The 22,533-nt window shown below is 41.0% G+C and overlaps 1 protein-coding gene across 4 annotated transcripts in view; it reads left to right on the plus strand.

Moving 5' to 3' along the window:
- The window catches only part of SULF2 (sulfatase 2), a 417,412-nt gene that overhangs the window by 82,390 nt on the left and 312,489 nt on the right, over positions 1-22,533 (plus strand). For all 4 annotated transcript variants that reach the window (XM_069243448.1, XM_069243449.1, XM_069243452.1 and 1 more), the window contains exon 3: positions 16,196-16,435. In XM_069243448.1, coding sequence (XP_069099549.1) covers positions 16,196-16,435 — 240 coding nt within the window. The remainder of the gene's footprint in view (positions 1-16,195; positions 16,436-22,533) is intronic.

Raw genomic sequence — 22,533 nt, forward strand, 5'->3', positions numbered from 1 at the left:
TATTTCAGAACATTAATATCTCAGGGCCCCAGTTCAGAAACAAAATGCACAAAGGTACACCCACAGGTCTATGATCTCTCAAGAGCGCAGATTTACGACTTTCTGCTGTTCTCAAAACATTGCCAGCTTCAGTCTAGAAGGCTCTGGCTTTCAGTTCCAGTTGCACCAATCCTGGAGCGGCGCTCATTCCAATCCCCCCTCCAGGAAGAGGTCGAAATGAGACATTAAAAAACTCACAAGTTTTATGAATGTTCCCTAAGTTTGAGGGTAAGCCACATCTTGAAACACCCACTCCTATTCCTTGTGTGGTATTTGCCTCACTATATTACAACGTAATAGGATAATATTATGAATATACGACAGAACAGCGAATGCTGGAACGAAGCATGCCTGGTACAATTTTTCGTTGCAAAGGCATGCCTGTTAAAGGCATGCGTGGAATGGCATGCGTGGTTCAGGCATGCAACCCCCCCGACCTTGCACCCCTGCCCCTAAAACCAATCCTATCCCTACCTCCCAACCTGCCCTTAAAACAATCCTACACCGACCCCCTACCCCTGCCTCTAAAAACAATCCTACCTGACCCACTGCCCCTATAAACAATCCTACGCCAACCCCCCACCCCGCCCCTAGAAACTGAAACTACCCCGACCCCCCACCCCTGCCCCTAAAAAACTAAACCTATCCCCACCCTGCCCCTAAAACTAAAACTACAGCGACTCTCGCTCCTAGAAATGAAAACTACCCCACCCCAAAAACGACCACGAAGCCCCAGCCCCCCCTAAAACTTAAACTACCCAACCCCCCACCCTACCCCTAAAAACCAAAACTACCCCAACACCCCACCCGCCCCTAAAAACTAAAATTACCCCGACTCCCCACCCCACCCCTAAAACAGCCCCACCCCAACCTAAAAACTGAAACTAACACAACCCCCACCCCCACCCTTAAAACTTATACTATCCCAACTCCCCACCCCTGCCCCTAGAACTTAAACTACCCCGACTCCCGCCCCTAAAAACTAAAACTACTCCGACCTCCACCCCTGCCCCTAAAACTACTGCGACACCGCACCCCTAAAAACTAAAACTACCCCCACCCCACCCCAAAACTAAAACTACCGCAACCCCCACCCCTAAAACTTAAACTACCCCAACACCACACCCCTAAAAACTAAAACTACCCTGACCCCCACCCCCACTCCTAAAAACTGAAATCACCCCAACCCCGCCCCTAAAAAACTAAAACTACCCCAATCCCCCAGCACTGCCCTAAAAACTAAAACTACCCCCACCCCCGTCCCTAAAACTACCCCCAACCTTCCCCGCAGCCCCACTTACCTGACCGCGTCCTCTCCCGATCCTGAGTCTGTTTTCCTCTGCCTTAACCACGCATGTTCGTTGTTCAGGACATGCAGGGTTAAGGCAGAGAAAAACAGAGTCGTTCTTCATGAAAGCATTGTCCCTCTTTCGTGGACAACGCACCTCGTTGTTCAGGAGTCATTGTTTAGGCTGTTTCCCTAATATTATACATGTGCTAAAAGTTAAGTTAGATTTTGTGAATCCTTGCTCTCAGAAACCCACCCATTTGCACATGTATAAGTTAAAGTTGCTCATACAAATGACTTTGTTAAAGAGGGCCTGTCAGATTGTGACACCCACAAACGTTAATATTTCTGGGTGCTCATAGACTATTTTCCAACCTCTTCTGAGTAAGGAAAAGGAACACTTTAAAAATTTGGTGTAAGAGAATATTTTTTTCCATGAGAAAGATAGGTTTTTCCAGTGAAGAAAAGAAGACAAAGATCATCAAAAGCATTTACACTTGTTCTATGTTTTCACTTGTGAAAATCTACATTTTTACATTTTCACATGCAAAACGGAATTTTAAAAACTCGTCTGTAGATGATGTCTATAAAACTGTGACTGCACATGTTTCCAGGCACATTCAGTAACAGTTTTGGCAATTCGAACTGTAGGAAATGTACACCTTTCCAAGGCAGAAATCAGTAGGGGCAGCTTGCCAGCTTTTTATTAATTTGTGCTACAGTTGTTCTAAACAGGGAAGAGAGGAAAAATAATTCTTCACAAAATGTGGAGACAATGAAAGAATGTGTAAAATTAATCATTAAAAAATATGTCAGTCTGTAGCCCATATCTACTCTATGTTTTTTAATGGTATATTGATAATAATTACTATTGGATACCACACACCACAATGGGAATTGCCTCTAAACATTGATTAACATTTAATTTTATTATTCAAATTTATTGGTCTAAGTTGTGTGGATAGAGAAAGATAAAAAAGCCCCATCTGTGAATTCTCAGTCCAGTGAGCTGCCATAAATGCCTTGTCATGTTCTGCTGTGATATGTGTTGTGTTTATTTGTCCATCATTAAGCCACAGGATGTGTGTGTGTTATTTTTTTTATTAAAGTTTGAAAGCTTTCCAAATCGCTGTTTAGACAGCATCACTTGACTCGCATGTGTGTCATAAGGTGTTGCCTCGAGTCTCTTAGGTCATGTTGCTGGTGACAATGAACAGTTTCACATACTGTGTGGTATGCACGTTTGTATTACCAATAACGTAAAAAACTTATGGAGAAAAACAAAACATAACCATAAGCAACATCATGCTGCAAACGGTCCTGGTTTTGGTAAAACCAAGTGATAATGAACATGTGCAACAAGAAAAACACATTTTGTTTCTAAAAATTAAAAGCTAGCTGCTAATGCCCCCCGCCTCTTCTTAAAACTTGAACCTGCCTCTCCATTAATGCATACAAAAGCAACAAGCTGCTGCACAGATTCCCTGGGCAATTTTAAAAGAATATGTTTGAAAATCCCTTCAAACACAGTTTTCAAACAAATGTTCTTAAAACTGCACAGGGAATCCTCGCCTCTTCAACAGCCTGCTAAATTTACATTCAGATGATGATTGGAGAGGGACTTAATCAGTCAATGATATAAGATGCCCCATACATAGGCACAGGAACAAGCTCACCATAGCATGTTTGGAGCACCACTCAAAACCTCAGGTGCAACATCAATCAATCAAACATTTATAGAGCGCGGCAAATCACCCGTGAGGGCCTTGAGGCACAATTATTCCCACGTTATCCTCTTATGCAATCACCCAACAGGGCCACAAAATGCATTATACGAATACTTCAGTAATATACAGTACAACGTGAAGGTAAAGGAGAGTGGAATTAGCCAAGGGAGAACTTATTCGAAATCATTGCTTCCTGGGTTTGATTGATGATTTTTTTCCCTTAAAAAACCCTTGGGAATTCTTCATTTTTAAGTGAAGACTTTGATGACCTGATTTTTCTTCCTGTTTGTCTGAGTTACTCATTTCCAGACCAATATCAATACACAATGAGAATTCTGTGAATTTACTTGTGAGACCAAGGTCTCCCCACTCAATTAGTTTTCCATTCTTTGTTGTACTTTTTGGGCTCCCACCCAGTGGGATCTTTTGCTATTTTGAGCATTTCCCAGCAGAGTTCTTTGAAGAAGACGCTTGGAAGTTCCTGTCCTACTCCAGAAGGCCTTCAGGCAGAGGACTCTTTCCTAATCAAATTCTCCGACAACTGAAAAAGCTCTCATTAAAAGCAGGAGCTCAGTCCTTGTGCATCTGTTGTTAGTTAACTGCCCTCATGACTGCCACCAGTGGGGAAATTGGCAGCCAAATCGTTTTTTAACCAGGGCTTGTGCTTTTCATAGCCCTGCACTTATGGAACAAAATGTACTTCTACAGTCATGATGAGATAGCATGGCAGCCGTACCAGTAGGTGGCGCCAAATGCATTTTTTTTCATTATGGAATAGGGTGGGGCTTGCATGTTCGAGGCCCGAGCCCCACAAAAGCTTCGACAAGCCTGGCCGCTCATTGTAAAAACTCATCCATGTGGCATCATTGTAAAACTTTATATAGGGCTGATAATTGACAGCTACCACAAATCATTGTAGGTCTTGGCTTAGAGTGGCACGACTTAGAGGTCACCAGAACAATTGGTCCTCTGTGTTTGTTTAGTTTGCTCAATTTAATTCCGAAGTGGACACTTGAGTCTGTAGCCCTGGGCCCCTGTGCCCAGGTCCCAGCAATCAGTAGTTTCAATTCTGCCTGCCAAGTGTTAGTTTGTTGTCACTCAATGCCCTGGTGGTAGCCAACAGATGTGCAGTGCAGAACACATACTTTATATTGTGCAACGCAGTTAAAGTTTGAACCTAGAAAGGGGACGAGCACTACTGTTCAACGAAAACCATGCATTTAACAGATCTTAACAGACCTGTAGGTGAAATGTCAAAGAATATCTGTGCAAGAAACTGTGGTCTTCGAAAAACACCCTCCACATTGTCTATTTTCGTTGTGCTTTGAATTACTTTTTCTATTTGAAATATATCAGTTAATGATCAGGGACACACAATACTTTTTCTTTCACTATTAGGTTTCACTTCTGCCCCAGTGTCTAATAATCGTGCTGAGACAGACTGAGAGTGACTCACAAAGCTTTTTAGTATGTAGGTTTGTCTTCTTCAAAGTTAGGTGTGAATTCCACCTCAATATTAAGGGCTGATTCACAAAACCTTTTCTGTAAGTAGGTGTGATGTACTCCAGCCCTAAGCGATGACTTCTCCTGGAATTCCCCTGCGTAGGATTTGCGTATGCATCATTTCCATGACCAAGCATGCCTTACTTCTAGAAACTACTCTGCATCAGGCCTGGATTAGTGCTTAATTTGATAATAAAAACGTTCTGGTGCCCAAAGCTCTCCTCTGACACACGCAGCTGCTGCAATTAAATGTGCAAGCATGGAATACTGAGGTAGCGTAATCCTGAAGCCATCTCAGACCTCTTTAGTCCATTTACAGCCACTCCCTAACAATTCAGCTCACTCTTGCAGCTTTCTGCTTTCTCCCTTTGTGAAGCTTTTTCGTTTTTCTCTTGCTCCGTCTTTCCCATAATCGTCTTTTGCTCCCAGTAAATGCTTGAGGCAGAAATGTAAGGGGCAGATTTTTTACACTAAGGCGGCACTAAAGTGTCTTTTTCGCTGCACCGTACTTACAAAGTGGCGTAGTGCATGCATTGCACCACTTTGTAAGCCCTTGTGCCACATTATGCCTAGACCAGGCATAATGTATGCAAGGGGGGCATTCCCCTGTTAGGGAGGCCGAAAAAATGGTGCAAGGAAATCTAGGAGATTTCCTTGAGTTTCCTTGTGCAATATTTTGGACAATGTCAATGCCTGCCCAGAGCAGGCGTTAAAAAGGGGCTTCCATTATTTATAATGTGCCCCTATGTACTCTGCAGGAGTACTGCCAAAATGTTTAGCGCTACCCTTATAGAGTATATCAATAGCATCAAAAACATTACGCTATTGCCCCCTTCCCTGCGCCATGAGGCGCTGAATTTAAAATACGCCACACACATGGCGGTGGTAGGGGGGCGCTAAGGGGCACAAGGAAAGTGGCGCTGCACTAGGTGGAGCGTCACTGTTCTTAAATGTGCCCCTTAGTCCCGGCCCCCAAAAATAAGTGCCCCAGCCCCGAACCAGCAACAACCGGACCAAATTAAGCACTGGATATTCAGTTTTAACACATGTAAGACAGGAGTAAGACAAAATATTTAATAGAAAAAGATTTGTGAATGGATTCCACATGTTCTTCAAAAAAGGGCACCGACGAATGGAGAGAGGCTTTGCTTGTAGCTGGTTGCAACTTTTGAGTCGCATTGCCAGCTCTGGCTACCAAATCATTGTGAATCATGAAACGTTTATTTTAGCTCACCACGGCCGTAATTTCCATGAAGAAGCCTTGTGCACCTCAAAATGATTAGTGAGCAGTGCCTTTTCTTCACATGCAGCCTTATCAATCCCCCAGTAGTGGTTATGCAGAAAAGGCAGGCTCCAAGAATTAGGAGATGAAGGAGCCTGAGAAAGAGAGAAAGCGAGCAAGGGGGCTGGAGAGAGAGAGAGACCTGCAAACACTGCTTACTTTGCAGGGCTGGACAGGACTTTCTGTCCACCGGGCATGTTTCTGGTGGGCTGGGGCCCATTGAGAATGGTTTTGAAAGCTCAGGGCCGCTCCTGGTGCCACTGTCAATTTCTCTGGCTCCCAGAAGTTAATTGTATCAGGCAGCAGGAGACTTAAAGAGAGGGGAAGAAGGGCAAGGTAGAGAGAAAGTGATCAGATAGGAGAAGAGTGAGAGAAGAGAGAATGGATGGATGGAAAGAGAGATTGCACGAGGAGAGGAAGGGAGCAGGGCTGGATTTAACATTTTTGCCATGGCCGCTTTTGTCTCCAGTCCGGCCCGCTATTTTGTGCAAGTTCGTTGCAGGTGAAGGACATCAGAACTTAGTTTTAGAGACCTAGCCTTATCTTTAAACACTGTGGCTTTAGAAGAACAAGAAAAAAAGACACTAAAAGGAGAAAGAGGGAGGGAGCGTAAAAGAATAAAAAAAACCTCAAGAGTGAGAAAGAAGTTATGGGTAGAGGAAGAGAGAAATGAAACCGAACCCAGGTGGCCTTGGTATTTGGCAGCACCATCCTCTGACTCTCAGCCTCCGTTCAATATCCTGTCATTCAGGCACTGCCCAGCGCCTAAAAAATGGGGGTGGGGGGAATATGTAACGTTCGTTCCTAAATCGTCTGCTTAGCCTGTGAACTTCACATTGTGAAGCGCTCTAATGCCCTTAGGCCAATTTTGCGCTATAAAAAAACTGCAAAACAAAGAACAATTTCACACCTTTCAATTATTTCTTCCAAAATTAAGCACCATCTTCGTCACTTTCAGAGAGGATGGTGAAAAGGGATGGGGATTACATTCGGTGAGTGGAAGGTGATTTTATCTATACTGAAATTGTTTCCCATGATGTCCCCTCTTAGGCATCATTGGGGGTGTCTGAGGCCACATGATAGTAAGCCAGCAGGGGCGATAAAAGGCATCTTTTGCGCTGGGGTGAACGTTCCTCACACGGCAATGTTCAACTATCGGCTCCTGCCATAATGACGCATACTTAATTAAAGCAGAATTTCCACGTAAGCATGCTTCAACAACGTGTTGCCATCGACGTGTGAAGCAGAAATACAAAACACAACCGTGATTGTCAACTGCACCCCGGCCCCTCCCCGGAGACCTGACCACACCTGGTACAAGCTGGATGTGCGTAAAGTGTGCCCACCCAACACAAACACATTGTTCTGCGGGTTTCCCAGGGGACACAGACACAAAAGAACTGTTGTTCAGCAGGAGGGAGCTTTTTTGTCTTTTGATGTCACAGAGTTTGTGTTGGATGTAGGGCGATGAAAGTAAGTTGTGGTTGGCTTAACTTTTGTTTAAAATATTTAAAGCTGGCCTACTTCCGGTTGCATGAAAGAGTTTTCCGGATTGCTGCCTCTCCCCTGAGCTGTCAAACTGCATTAGCGCTGCAGATGTGAAAAGGGAGCTTAGATCATATGTTTTTGCATTAACGACCGTTGATTTATGGGCAGCTTGTCGCTGCTGTGGTTTTATTAAAGCCGGTTATGGAGCCCAGGGGCAGGCCTAACATGCACTGCTGTGTGCACAGATGCCTCTGTCAATTTGAGGGGACTCGTAAACTTTCATTTTAATAGCATAATGGCGGGGTATTCCTTCAGGCTGCTTGTTTCTGTTTGGTTAGCTACTTGATGGAGCGGAACGGGTGTTTGCAGGAGGCACGTCAACGCCATGATGTAAATATATCTTTAACAGAGGTAGTTTTTTATTCCTGAATTTTTTTGGTGTTGTCTCATGTTAGAAGCTGTGTGCAGTCGGTACGTCCTAAGTTAGTCTTGCAGTTGCTGTTAATTATTCTTGGTACAGTTAATTTGTTTTGAAGTGTAATCAGAAGCCAATGCGTTCAATTTTAAACTATTTAATTATTTATTTACTAACTTATTTATGAATGTAGATGTTTTGTGTGTGCGGGAGTGCGTATACATCTCACACTATTTTGCAAGTGACCAGAGCTTGTGCTTAAGGCTGGGCTAGGGAGGACTCTGGAACCACTGGGGACCAAGCTGTACCTGGCTGATGAGCCCTAATCAGGTCAAACCCGGCTTGGGTTGCTTGTTTTTCAGTTCATGGAGGGTCTAGCCTGGCAATTCTGGCTAGATGGTTTCTCCTGGAACAGGGCCAAGACTGATTTCTATATGGCTGGATTCACACTGAGTTTGCACGGTAGGTGAAAAACGATAGACTGGGATGCAAGCCCATGCTATTTATGAATTTAGCTGAGATCAATTAAAGCATTCTATCCATCACCATCTTACTGTGGCAGCTGAGACCCCAAGTGTGGCGGGTATGCCCAGACATGGGTCCTGTGCCCATTGTACCATTGGAACCAAGCTATTCCAGACTGATGAGCTTAATCTTGGCCAACCGGTCTTGGGTGGCTTGTGTTTTGGTTGAGGGAGGACCTGGCCTGGCAGTTCATACTAGACTGTTCTGTTGTAGAAGACCAAGACTAATTTGCAAACGTTTGGGTCCAAACTGAGGTGGCATGGTGGGTGAAAAACGATGGACTGGAACACAGCCCTGTGCAATTGTTAATGTCTGAGATTACGGCAAGCATTCTGTCCATCACCTTGTTGTTGTTGCAGTTAACTCCATATGTGCAATGGGTATGCCCAGATGTGGGTACTGTGTTCACTGTGCCATTGGAACCAAGCTGCACCTGACTGATGAGCTTTAATCAGGGCAAAGCTGGCCTTGGGTTCCTTGTGTTCCAGTTCAAGGAGTACCTGCCCAGACTGCTTGAGCTTGACTGATCCTAACGGACCAGGTTCAAGACTGATTTGCATATGGCAGGGTTGAAACTGAAGTAACATGGTGATTAATAAACAAGAGACTGGGATGGGGTCCCATGTGATTCCAAGTGAATGCAATTTATTAAAACATTCCATCCATCACATTGTTGTTGCAGTTGATGCCCTATGTGTGATGGGTATGCTCAGGAGTGGCTCCCATGCTCACTGTGCCACTGAGACCAAGCTTTACCCTACTCATGAACCCTAATCAGGGTGAAGCCGGTCTTGGGTTTCTTGTGTTCTATTGCAGAGATGACCGGGTCTGGCAAATTAGGCTGGACTGTTCCCATTGGAGCAGGGTGAAGACTGATTTGCATATGGGAGGGTCAAAACCTAGGTGGCACGGTGGGCAAAAGCAACGAGCTGGGATAAGGCCCCAAGCAATTGGCAGTGGCTGAGATTAATTCAAGCATTTCATCCATCACCTTGTTGTTGTTGCAGTTGACACCTAAGTGTGATGGTTATGCCCAGACATTAATCCCATGTTCGCTGTGCCACTGGAACCAAGCTATACCCGACTGACGAACCCTAATCAGAGCAAAACTGGTCTTGGGTTTGCTCTTGTTCCGGTTCAGGGTGGACCTGGGTTGGCAGTTCATACTGAATTGTTCCTATTGTGATAGTGTCAAGACTGATTTGCATATGGCTGGATCAAACTGAGGTGGCATAGTGGGGAAAAATGATGGAATGGGATGGGGCCCGAGCAACTGCCAGTGGCTGAGATTAATTCAAGCATTCCATCCATCACCTTCTTGTTGCAGAGGGGAATCCATCGTCACAGTGAAGATCATAAGGTCATCACAGATAGTTGAGAAGAAACTAGTTAGGCAGTCTTCACAGTTTATGCAACTTCCTCTGTGTATGTGTTCCATTGGCCACTTCCCCTGTTCATATTTGCTTATTAGCAATTATTTCATAAATAGATATCTCCGAAATGTCTGTTTTCAGCTCAGTGTAGGTTTCTGAAGAAGGCATAGTACTTTGACGAGAAATTAGATGGAATTCTCACGGGTGAAGCATTGTGTGCAAGGATCTCCCAACAAGCCACATCTACCTAGCCATGGCTTCTCGGATGTGAGAGACCATAATGCAGTGTAGTCAGGGACACTGGAATAATGCAATTGTGTGGCCTCAGTGTTTTCTGTATGAATATAGATTTTCTGCAATTGCCAAATAATGTTCCATCTGCTGTATAATATGCTGATTTAAAAATATAAATTATGTTTCTAACTCAAATGGATCAAAAATTACTAAAAAGGATGCTATAAGTATTGCCATGTACTGGAATGCCCTGTTCAAAGGTTAACTGGACGCTTTTTGGTTTCTGATCGCTGCATTTATGTGTTAAATTGATAATAATGAGGTGAAACCTTCACCCAGATAGTGTTAACGTGTATGAATAGTACAAAAGAATGAAGTATTACTGCCAGAAAACGTGCCACATTAAATTCATAGTTTGCCTTTTCTTGCTGCATAATTTAGTCAACCTTGCCACATGATTTGGTTCTTCACTGCCGCATAATTCCAATGACCCTTATTATAGTGCTTTTTCTAAACACAGAGCAAATTCAAAGTTTACCCAAAAGGATGATTGAATATGTAGACCTGGTGATAGGTACTTAATCTCACCCTAATCGTACCTTTCTAGCTTTTATACAAATTAGTATTAACATAACATAAAATCATGTCATGACATATCATAATAATCATAACACCATGCTAGCATAAGTATGAGAACAAAAGTATACTTTGTTAGCGGAAAGCTATGTGTTCTACAACTAAACACGATGTTCAGGCCTTGTGCCATTAAAATGAAGCTTGTTACTGCCCGTAACACCTGGTTGTTAATTTCACAAAAAAAAGGCTACCACGTTACATTTGCCAGTGCTTAATTTGTAAGAGAAAGAGTCCCTGTGCCAGAAGCCTTACTCAGAAGCCCACGGCCAGCGCAATGAAACATCGACATGCTGAAAAGCATGGCTGCGTAGCCCTCGACGCAACCCAGAATCCACTGCCAGGAACTCCCTTCGTCTATCGCTCACTCCTACAAGTGCCTACTTTCTCCCTTCATGGCGCTTTTCCATCTTTCTCTTCATCCTTCTTTACCGTTTCTGTGTGTTTTCCTTCTTTCCTTTTTGGGAAATGTCCAATCAGGAAAAATAAGTGCCAGTGCTAAAAAAAAAAGGCCCCTACCTGCAACCACCGGGTCACATTAAGTGTTGACGTTTGACACCTAATGATGTTAGAGCCTGATGGGTGTCTCGTGTGCATTCCTTCTAAACAATTTGCACTGAAAGTAGATAAATTATTAGACTAATAATTGTGATTATGGGCTCGGCTAGCTGGCTAAAAACACTAGTAAAAGCCAAAAATGTCTGTTTTTAAAAGACAAGTATCAATCTGCAGGGGTTGTAAACAGGAGCATACAGGATTGTGTGTCAGAATATATAGCTTCAAAGTACATATATGTGGATCTAAATATCATAATCCTATCTTTAAATGTTTATACTTACTAAAACCAGGGCTATAATTTTGCCACAACTTTGTGATGATGGAAAGTCGATAATAAAACTGATATTCTGGTGGTAAACCACATAAGGGTTTTCGGGTTAATACCCATATTTGACCCCAATGACTAGAATATTTTCTTTGGCTCACAAGAGTTGTTAAAACAAGCAAAAGCTAAAAGCAGAGACACCTTCAGAAGAGCTGTGCATCATTGTTCATATCCCACTGGGGTACAAAACCATCTAGAGGGGGTGAGGGCAGTGCCACAGTTCCAGCAACTAGTCCTGTTAACTGACACCACTGAGCCCATGCTCTCTGACACCACAGGTACTCGGAAATGTCCAAAATATTTTATTTGCTCCCCTGTTGAAATAAGACATGTGCATTAAAATACTGCTGCAGACCATTGTGGGCTTCTATAAATAATCTCTCACCCTTCCGGCTTCATATTTTCCATTCTGTGGGGATCTAGGAACAAAGCAGCTGCAAGGCAATCCCTTTTCCTCAGCTTCTATTTTAAGGTGCATGTGTCTGTTTGATCAGTAAATACCAACATTCCAGGGCTTTTCTGAAATGTAATTTTAATTAAAAATACAGTTCGGCTGTAAAGGGGCATTCTTAATGGCAATAGAGTTGAACTAATATTAGCAGCTTCTTCTTGAAGCAGTTCTGATGTTTCTAAGCACTGAAGACAACAAGCGCCTAAAAACATAAAGGGATCACTTGGAGTGCTAAGTTAAGAATCAGGGCCATATCACAGGAAGTGAGCACTGGTGGCGTTCACAGTTTTGGACTGACTGGTATCTTAAGTGGTCGAAGAGGGGGAGTAGCACTATTTCACCACTTTAGAAAGTGCTAAAAGGTTGCTTGTCACAGGAACTTTTAAGGAATGCCCCGCTTTTGACAACAAATATAGCAGCGTTTGTTGGCATATCTAAACAACTAAACGTTAAAATTACAAACACAAAACGATATGACAGCACAATTAGAACATAATGTGGCACATGACAAAAACGTCAAAACAGAATGTAAAACAAAAACTGCAGCACAACAAAACACATCACATTACGCTAAAGCAGCACAAAAAGACAGCAGGACAATAATCGACAGAACAAATCATCAGCAGAGCAAAATGACACAAAGCAAACGTGAACAAACTTTCTTATTACACATTACCACCTTTCATAACACAGTGGTAAAGTTGTTTTAAACAAGCACAACTTTATTAGCAACAGTCAAAAAGTTTTCTGATCGGGCCCCGGATGTTTTCTTACCATATTTAATGATAATCAATTTACGGACCTCAGAAGGCTGGTAATCTGAGTTAAAGATGCCTGGGTTTGAACTTGTGTCCTTAAAATTACATGGATGGTTGTGGTAGTTACTTTCCTCATTGCTTTATTGTGAAGGCTTTTACTCTGTTTTATGGTCATGAACAAACCCCAGAATGCTATGGTTTATACATGGAAAGCAATTGGTAATCAGTTAAACCTTGTTTTCGACTACATAATTTTGTGGTCACATTGCACATGTACAATGCAAAGCTTGATAACCATCTGGCCTCCCACAATCCTAGTCCATGGACCCCCAACCCCAGGATGGGAATAGAAGAAAAAAACATTAGTAAATTTAATGTAGATATCCAGAATCTTTGCATTGTATCCCAATAATAATGACACCCAAAACTTTTCAAAATATCACTATTTCCTTCAGGAGGTTCCATTCCAGGTTAATTGTGTGTAAGAGAGCACCACACCCAACATCAGTTTAGCAGAGTAACATAATGAGTCATAAAGACTACTCAATAACTGAGTAGATTAGGAAAAAGTTAAAGAGTTTTATTATAAAATTCTCAAAATCAAGTGGTACAGAATAAATGCCATACAGGCCCAGATTTTCACAGTTATACAGAGTATCAGAAATAAAAAAAACATTTTACGAGTCAAATGAGCAGCAAAGTTAAGAAAAATGCTATAGCATCCCTATTAGAATCAAGTTAAGCAAAAAATCTTCTGGCTAACCACCAAAACCAATGGGTTCTTGTGCACAAATTCTTGCATAGAAAATTAGCAAGAAGCAGATTCAGCATGGCATGATCCATGTAATATTTCTTCTGGCAAATCAAGTTACATCACGTAAAAACCATTATACGTTTGCTGTATCCAATTTTCTAAGTAAGCAGTATGGTCATCATTGATACAGTCTTCTCGAGACGTTTTTCAAATAGCTTGCAACATCTAACAAAAGCTGTTCCTGAACATGTCAAATTAACTCTACCACAGAAACACAACAGAAAAACCTTGAATGTTACAACCTTCCTAGTGCATAAGGAGCTTCATTGTATTACACTGTTATTGTTCAGGGAAACATATCACATCAGTTAGGTTTGCTTTCATGGAGCCTTTGGGGAGAGAAGGTGAGCAGGCGGACCTGATGGGACGGGTGAATGCAAGAGTGAAGACGTTGAGACAGAAACAGCTTCTATTTTAACCCATATAGTAGCTACACTAAAATGTGCCATTACCAAAACATGTTAATAAACACACTTAAACCTTAAATTAACTTGTTTAAACTGCAAATATACTATTTCATTGTTTATGTATAGGATTTATCATAAAAAACATTAATACGCAAAGGTATTTGTAACAAGAAGAATATAAAACTAAAAAATACCTCCCACATAGGCAAGAAGCTGTCACTCACAGGGCAAGAGAGACAATGGTTGAAGTGGGTTGTCCCATTGCCCCATGCTGTATGCTGTAGTGGGCGGAAGCAAAATGTAAATGACAGATAAACCTACTAATGGGTGGAGAGGGTTGTCCCAAAAACCCTCTGTTTTTGTACATAGGTTTGTATCTTATTATGGAGTTTTTATTACCAGAATATGTTGTAACACCTAATGCTGCCTCTAGGCCAAACCTTGAATTGAGAATTTAAACTATTTGCACCTCTTTTTTGCTTCAGCACTCAGGTCTAAATGACCTTGTTAGTCTTCTTATGTGTCTACTTTGTCTTTTTCTCGGTTGCACATGATATAGTGAACTCTTTCATTAAGAACTAAAGCACCACCCTCACTGAGATTACTGTGCAATCAAGATTAAGGAAACAAAACACAAATAATATGTTTGATGCCCAGTTCTTCAGTGAGAGGATGTCATGTAATAGGCCATTTATAGAATCACAGCCAATAGAACCATCCTTCTTTATTTTGAGACATAATTATATCAGCTATAGATTGGGTATCTCTTTGGGTGTCAGTTCCATCATTCTATCAGGAATTAACATGTGGGAGATACTTAAAGGGAGATCGCCACTTAGAAATTTGAGGAATGATGAGCACTGCTGGTACAACTCAACTTAATGAAGTCAACTAATCTACAAAATTAAGTCCAAAGTGTGTTCATTGAACACAGCTGTGGAAACCTTCCCTATAGCTGGCACATGATTTATTGAAAGAAATAGGCTGTTTACTTCTGACCTTGATGAGAGGAAATGTCATGTTTGTGGGTGAGAGTTGAGTGAAAGCAGCGGCATGTGACATCATGATATGTGGAGGCAATGGCGGGGAGGGTGAGCTCTGGATCATTAAGTCGCAAGAAAGTGTGGAATAAAGACATAGGGCTAATTTCGATTTGGGTGGTAGCAAAAATCCTCTGATTTGGAGAAGAAGTAGTTAAACCTGGGGTGGATCTTCCAATGAATTTTCCTACATGAAAAGGACATAATGTTGGAAGAAATTCCACCTCCTTATTGTCTTTTGGTTTAACTCCTTCTCCAATGTCAGGTATGTTTCCATTATCATCCAATTTATAAATAAGAGTTGAATGGTTATAGAAAATCTACCAAATTGTGGAGGGAGTGAAAAATTATCTTTTGAAGGCTTCTATGCCAATGGAGGATCCTGAAGCCGAATTAGCTCAGTCACACTATATACTATCGTCTTACTCAAAATTGAGCCTTAACTTTGGAAATATGTTAAAAGGGCCCAGCAGATGTTACTGCCAATCTTACCAATAGCATTAGGGGACCACCAGATCCTGCTGATAATCAATACTTTCCTAAGTGTCAGCATTCCAATTATATTGTGATTCAATGCCACTGGTACAGACGTTGATCAAGGAAGCTTATCTCATGGTATGTGATATTAAATAGAATCTGCTTTCGATAACTGCAACCATGCCTTTCATCATATAGGTACATTTATTCCTTAAATATATTCCTTAATGAAGTCAGGCAGAACACTTAAGTCACCCCATGTTGGCCCTCTTCTCTCTAATAGAACTTAAATGCGTTATACATAAAAAATGATAATTCTGAAATATTTCAAAACCTTGACTCTGTTGGCAAGCGGTAAGTAAATGTAGTATAATATAATGCTCAACTGTTCAGCTCAACATATCAGTTCTAATGATGGTGGAAGGATGGTGAGTGAAATGACATTTTATTTAGCTAACAACGTGTCTGCAAATTTTTAAACTCTACACGGCGTGTTTGAGTTTTTGAAGTGCGCTGGAAACTCTGTGATAAACGCCAACTTGTCTACCACAAAACCTAACCACAGACTGCAGGCTGGTTAAACACTGATCTTTTGCAGCTGACGTAGGCAAGACTACTTCCTGAATCAACCCATCTCGCTGTGTGAGTCAGGCAGCAGCCTTGCTTTCACGCATTCTGGATAATTATATGTGGAGGCAATTTAGCTTAGTTAGGCAAAGTTTGAACGTCTCAGTTAAAACTCATTTGCTGGTTCTTCAAAATTGTGCCCTATCGGTTTCATTTGATTCCCGCCTTGCCATGAAAATGTGGGATATGAGTGGATCTAAAACACATCTCATTTATTTGGCTATTTTTCAGGTTCCATGCAGGTAATGAACAAGACCAAGAGGATCATGGAACAAGGCGGTACCCACTTCATTAATGCATTTGTGACAACACCCATGTGTTGCCCATCGCGGTCCTCCATCTTGACCGGAAAATATGTGCACAACCACAACACATACACCAACAACGAGAACTGCTCTTCTCCCTCATGGCAGGCACAGCACGAGATTCGTACCTTTGCTGTGCATCTAAATAACACAGGCTATAGAACAGGTAAGAACAACAGCACGTGCCAGAGACCGATCAGATATACATTATATTGCACTAACTGATGAGTGTGGAAAATATACAAGGAAATAGCATATTAAATCTGGGAGGATACTACTTTAATGTACGACAATATAGAGGTTCTTTCATTGTGTTAATGCATATTGGAAAATATAGGTACATGTTTATTCTACTTTGAATTTTACATATATGTATCTGTTGAATATGTTTTATTTAATCAAGTATCATTAAAAAAAGTCAAAAATGCAAATACAAATAAACCTCAAGAGATTGTTACAACCTTTTAAAAACTATCTTTAATATGAATAATATTCAAATTTGCTCCATGCTTAATTTCTTAAACAGATGTGTGAGGGCCAAAAGTTTTCTCAAAAGCCTGCAACCGGTGTATTGAATGCTGCCATGCTGAATACCAAGGCTGCGTAGCCTTGATTTCACCTCATGGTTCCTTAATCCTTCACTAAATATTCCCTGCTCCTTTACCTCATTCTTGTAGGTCCCTAATTTCGCTCAATGTTATGATTTTTACATCTTTTTCTTCTTCCTTCTTTCCTTCTGGTGAGTTTTTCACTCTCTTGCTCTTGATCAAAATCTTATGAGTTAAAATATGTGCCCATCATTAAATGCCTGTGGGTCCCACCTGGAACCGCTGTTTCCATTTATGCACTGGGTTTGCCTTTTTAATGTTGCACAACACTCTATGTTTAGGTCCTGGAGCACAACAAAGATCTCTGCACCCCTTACGTACAGGAGGGACCCACTCACTTTGCAGGCACCTCTCAGAAGCTTCCACAGGACAAACTTCACTAGCATTAAAACCGAGTGCTAAATTCATTAGGACCTTGCTGTCTGTTGGTGTCTATTACACTTGACTTGATATCCCTAAACTACTTTTGACGTACTCCTCAAAATCAGGAGCAGGTCAGAAGTACTGCAAGAATAAGTCTTAGAAAAAACAGGCCCAAGTATTTTGGCAGGTATGCTTATAGCTGAGCAGGAGGCTGGATTTTCAGAGACCACACCTCTTCTATTACATGTGAACTCCACTGCCCTATGTCACATCACTATTTAAATCAGCTGTTATTAAACAAGCCCAGAGTTTGTAGAGTAAGGTGCATCTTTCATTGAACCTTGGTGGACATCCTGACTTCTGTCATGAGATATTGCTATTAAAACCTATTGTTTGGTGCAGTGGTTCCCAACCTGTGGTCTGAGGATTATAAATACCACACAGTGAAAATGTTGGCTTTTGGCAGAACATGGGGGATTTTCGTGTTGCATGGCTTGACTCTTGGTAAATTTCTCCAATAGTCTCATCAAAATCACACCCACAAGTGGTGCCATATAAAGGATTGTACTATTGAATATCGACCCCCAAAATATTGTGGACTATTGCAGAAGGACTATCCAGGTACAAAATATCAAAAGGCAAATACATAATTGGCAGTATAGATTTACTACTCTTAAAGCCACCTCTATCTCACTTGAAGATATATATCACCGAGGTACATATATGTGGAGTTACGTATAGAGCACCTAGTATTACTTAGAAGAGAATATTTTATTTTCAATACTGTATCCTCCATATTCAGGATGCACACCCACATAAGGCAGTCTTTTATTTTAGTCTGTTGTGCATTTCATTATATGAAGTAGGAAATATACCTGTCACAAGTTATGGTTTTCTGGAACTTTCCTTCCATAACTATTGTAAGATCCGCTTCTCGCTCTGCTAAGTGTCTCATGCATTAGAAATGAAACTGAAAGCTGTCACATGAACTCACTCTGGTTTCCCAGCCTGTGGACCGTGGGTGTCAAATGCAAGCTGTCTTCTTAGTTATTTTGTCTGACTTCCTTTCCACCCACGAATATAAATGACATTTAAATTGCAGCTGGTTTACTGGCTTCACTTGTTATTTCCGTCCTCACTAAAATGAGCGAACTGCCTGAGAGGCCATCTGATGGGCAGAATGAAACCCTCCTAACCATTTCATCTGCTCCTGTTTCAGTTTACAAAGCTTCCTGGTAATTGTTTTTTTTGGTTTGACATAACATGGCCCTAAGCAGGCGGTTGCGTGCCAGAATATCATTGATAAAAAATTATCTGACTAAAAATCATGTTCTAAATATACATCACAAACATATTGTTCTCTTAGTTGTAGATTTTATATGATACATTTAAATGGGGGATATTTGGAATTTCGGGTTACGTTGCTCCAAGAATTTCTCCAATTTACACCAGTATTCTGTGTTGCCGCCAAGTTATATATTGGGAACAACGCCAACTACCAGAAACGCTGACTGTTGTTCATGGCACTTGAGCTTGTGTTCCTTTGTTGTGAAAAATACGTTCTTGCATCAGATATAGCGCTGATGGCCAGGTTTACATTTCCCCCCAAATTACACAAAATTACATGAAAGCAAGTTACGCGAATTTTAGCTTAATTTGTGTAACTTTGGAAAATTTGTTTTTTGCTTGTTATGGGAAATTCATAATTATGCAGCGTGACATAATTACGCGACACGAGCATAAGAACATCGCAAATAAACAGAAAGCAAGAGGATTTATTTGCTGCACTTGTGTTTTTGGAGGTAATTTTTAATGCAAATTGTAATCTCATGTCCAAGAATTTAACACTACAATAAACCACCAAATGCCAAATTTGCATTTTGTGTAATTTTCGTATTTTTCCAAAGATTTCATGTAACTAAGTTAAAGCACATTTCACGAATTTCACACACCCATAGAATTAATGTGCATTATTTTTCTTTGTGACCATTTTACGCCACAGTATGCTCCTGATTACACAGTTTAAGTAAAACAAGTTCCTCTCAATAATGCCAGGAGAAAATTGTGCAGGCAAAAAACAAATACAATTGGCTTGGGACCAGGCATAAACATCATTTACACCCGATTATAGAGCTGAAAACAAAGTTTCCACAAAATAGTATGGACTACACAAAGCGAGCTATATTTAAACTAGTAAACATTCTCCAGGACATATTTTAGTGCAGCACGAATGCTGCTTAGATCTCTAAAATTCAGTGGCAAAAACAGAACAGCCTAAAATTTCAGAAGACTTTATAACCTGCACTTAGCTTTTACTTTAAATTGCTTTTAGTCTGTCATGTATTTTGCAGGCACCGGTTTGCATGTCAGCCTCTTGTCTTCATAATATTAAAATATATGGCCAGAGGTACTAAGATTGGGAAAAGCGAGTTCCAAATTGTGTTTTTCTGTGCATTGCAGTTAGGAAATCACTATTCCTAATGTTTGTATGACACACCTTATTAATATTAATTAATATTAACATTAGGAATGAAATCCATCACAGGTATGGTAGCCTGCAGTGGTCAGCAGACCACCATGTCTGTGCGCAACCCTTTTTACTTAAAGGAAAACTATGTTTAAAAAATAAAAGTTTAATTTTTTAAGAGTAAGCAGTGGTCCACAGGAGGTGTTTTGGACACAAAACGTTTGTGCATATCACCAAGATTCAGTATTCGGAAGGGACGCCCTAAACATACCCCTTTCAAATTCCTAATCTCGTATCCAAATTGTAATTCTGGAGGATAGCAACTTGGTGTCTGTATATAAAAAAAAGCATTTTTGCAGCCGCAAATGGCCTATTCTCAAATCGGGCTGTTTGCATCCTGAAAAGTACTCCATACACCTGGCCCATTGTTTCTTCTGAGGGCACAGTAATGATGCATCATTGTACTACATCATTTGTACACAAGTCAGTTTTGTTTCTTTGTCTGGAACATGTTTATTTTTATGTCGAGCATATATAATTTTAGTCATATCTTCAAGAAACTGCAGTTAGATTAAACTGCATGTCAAGATTCTTGAATTATTATTTTATGTTATTTGGGGTGCTTATTTAGAGTGAGCAGAGCATCAGGGGGCAGTAGAGTGCTGTACAGAGCAATAATAAAGGTAGCCAACATTTGAGGCTAAGGAGATATGGAGATGTGTTTACACTGAGAACTCAGGACAATGAAGACATAACACAGATTTATGGTTTGGTGATGATGGGAGGGAAGGGATACCATCTTAGATTGCAGGAAGATTTTGAGGAGGTGGGTTTTGAGAAATGTTACTGAATTGCATCATCCAAGGAACAAGTGTGAGGTTCAGAGCAGGCCACTCTTTTGTCTCTAGAAATAATGCTGAGAACATCTGCTGATGTCTGCAACCTTTGTGAGACTTTTTCATTTCTGTCCTGAACCATCTAAAGCCTAGGACCTCTGCTATTGCAAAGATGCCAAGTGTCATATTTAGCAAGTCCTCCAACGTCCCAGGGGACACTGCTGTTCATTTCTACATATCAACTTCTCCCCTCTGCCCTACTTATACCTCTATTTTTCTTTGCCCAGGGTCTACTTTATTATTTCTGGGGCTAGTGCAAGACATATTTTAACAGTTTCTAGGTAATCCCATTTCTGTAATGTTTTGCCACATTACATAGATTTGAGTTATCAGAAAAGTTGTAATCAAATTCAAAGTTGTTTGAAATAGTGCCACTCAATATGCCTTGTTCAGGACCCCAGAAATCCATATGGTAACACTGACTGCAGGTAGAAAAGCTTTTGTATACTAGATTACTAAAGAGACAATATTGTGGAGTTTCTACATTTATTCACTGACAGATGGGATAACAAATTTGTAAATGAATGCCACTAATCTGATACAGCATTGATTGTGATTTCATAGAACCAAAATCACAGAAACATTCTAGTGAGTCAGGCCTCAAATGGGCAGCTAGCAAATTGTGAGAGCCACAAGCATTGACCAAACATAAAGAGGTGAAAGGTGTTGTATCCCACATTTCATAATATGCATATCAAAACACTTGAGAGATTCTGCATCTAAACGTAGTATCAAGGGCCCAAGGTAGAAACTTGACCTCTGACCTCACAAGAGGCATTCAAAACCAAAAGTCTCATTACCTTAACCCTGATGGAGGAAAACACCTATAGGTAGGGCCATCACCAGGAGATTAAATGAAGATTTACTGAATCTAACAGAAAAGTGTATCCCCTCCTGCCAAATATCTGAACCTTTCCCCAAATAGTTTCTTTGCAGTGTCTAAAGGGTACCACAATTGTCAAAGACAGACCACTCAGGAAGATGGGAGGTGTAGACGCTAGACTTGTGTAAAGCGAGAATTAGGACTTAGTGTAATGAAGATTACTGGTAAGAATTTGGAGCAATGTATTGTAATTTAGGATTCCTTCTTGGCAAGTAGGAGTCAGGTAGCCAGTTCATGTAGGGAAGAGTTTGTAGATTTATTTAAAACTGAAATGTGAATTTATATAGCGTGGCTTACCACCCGTGAGGGTCTCAAGGCACTGTCCATCGGTATGGGGAGATTAAGTGATTTGTCCAGAATCACATGATGTTGTGCTGACGCTGAGGCTCGAACCCCAGCTCCATCTTCCGAGGCAGTCACTCTGACCACTACGCTACATCCCCTCCAGGATACAGGACACGTTACAAGTTATTAACTAAGGAGGCAACATCCTCTCTGCTCTGTCCACTCTCTCTAACTGTCACACTCCTCCAGTCACTCACTAAAGTTCTATGACATCCCTCACTGGCTGAGTAGAGCAGAGAACAATCGAGGTGTGTAAATAATACATCAAAAGCATTCCAGGATATCACACATGTCCTTCCTTTTAGAAAATAACAAAATGCAAACAGGAAACATAAGACAGAAAATAATAAAATACCAGAAAATATAACAGACTCTAGCTTCAAAAAGTCCTATAAGTTATTCCAACCCTGTAAATTATTCACACAGTGGTCACATCTGACCCCATCTGTACAAAACCAAAAGCACACTCATATATAGGTCCCACTGAACCCTTAACACACCACCTATTACTCATCCAGGAAGAAACAATCAAATGATCCACAAAACCACAAAATGGGTATCTTTAAAGCCTCACTCAACCCAGAACAGTGGATATCTTTAAACCCTCACTCAACCCATAACAGGGCATCTTGTGCATAATGCAATGAGTGTCTTTCAACCCTCACTAGAGCAGTAGGCAAAGGGTGTCTTACAACCCTCATG

Source organism: Pleurodeles waltl, chromosome 7, assembly GCF_031143425.1.
Source record: "Pleurodeles waltl isolate 20211129_DDA chromosome 7, aPleWal1.hap1.20221129, whole genome shotgun sequence".
Lineage (NCBI taxonomy): Eukaryota > Metazoa > Chordata > Amphibia > Caudata > Salamandridae > Pleurodeles > Pleurodeles waltl.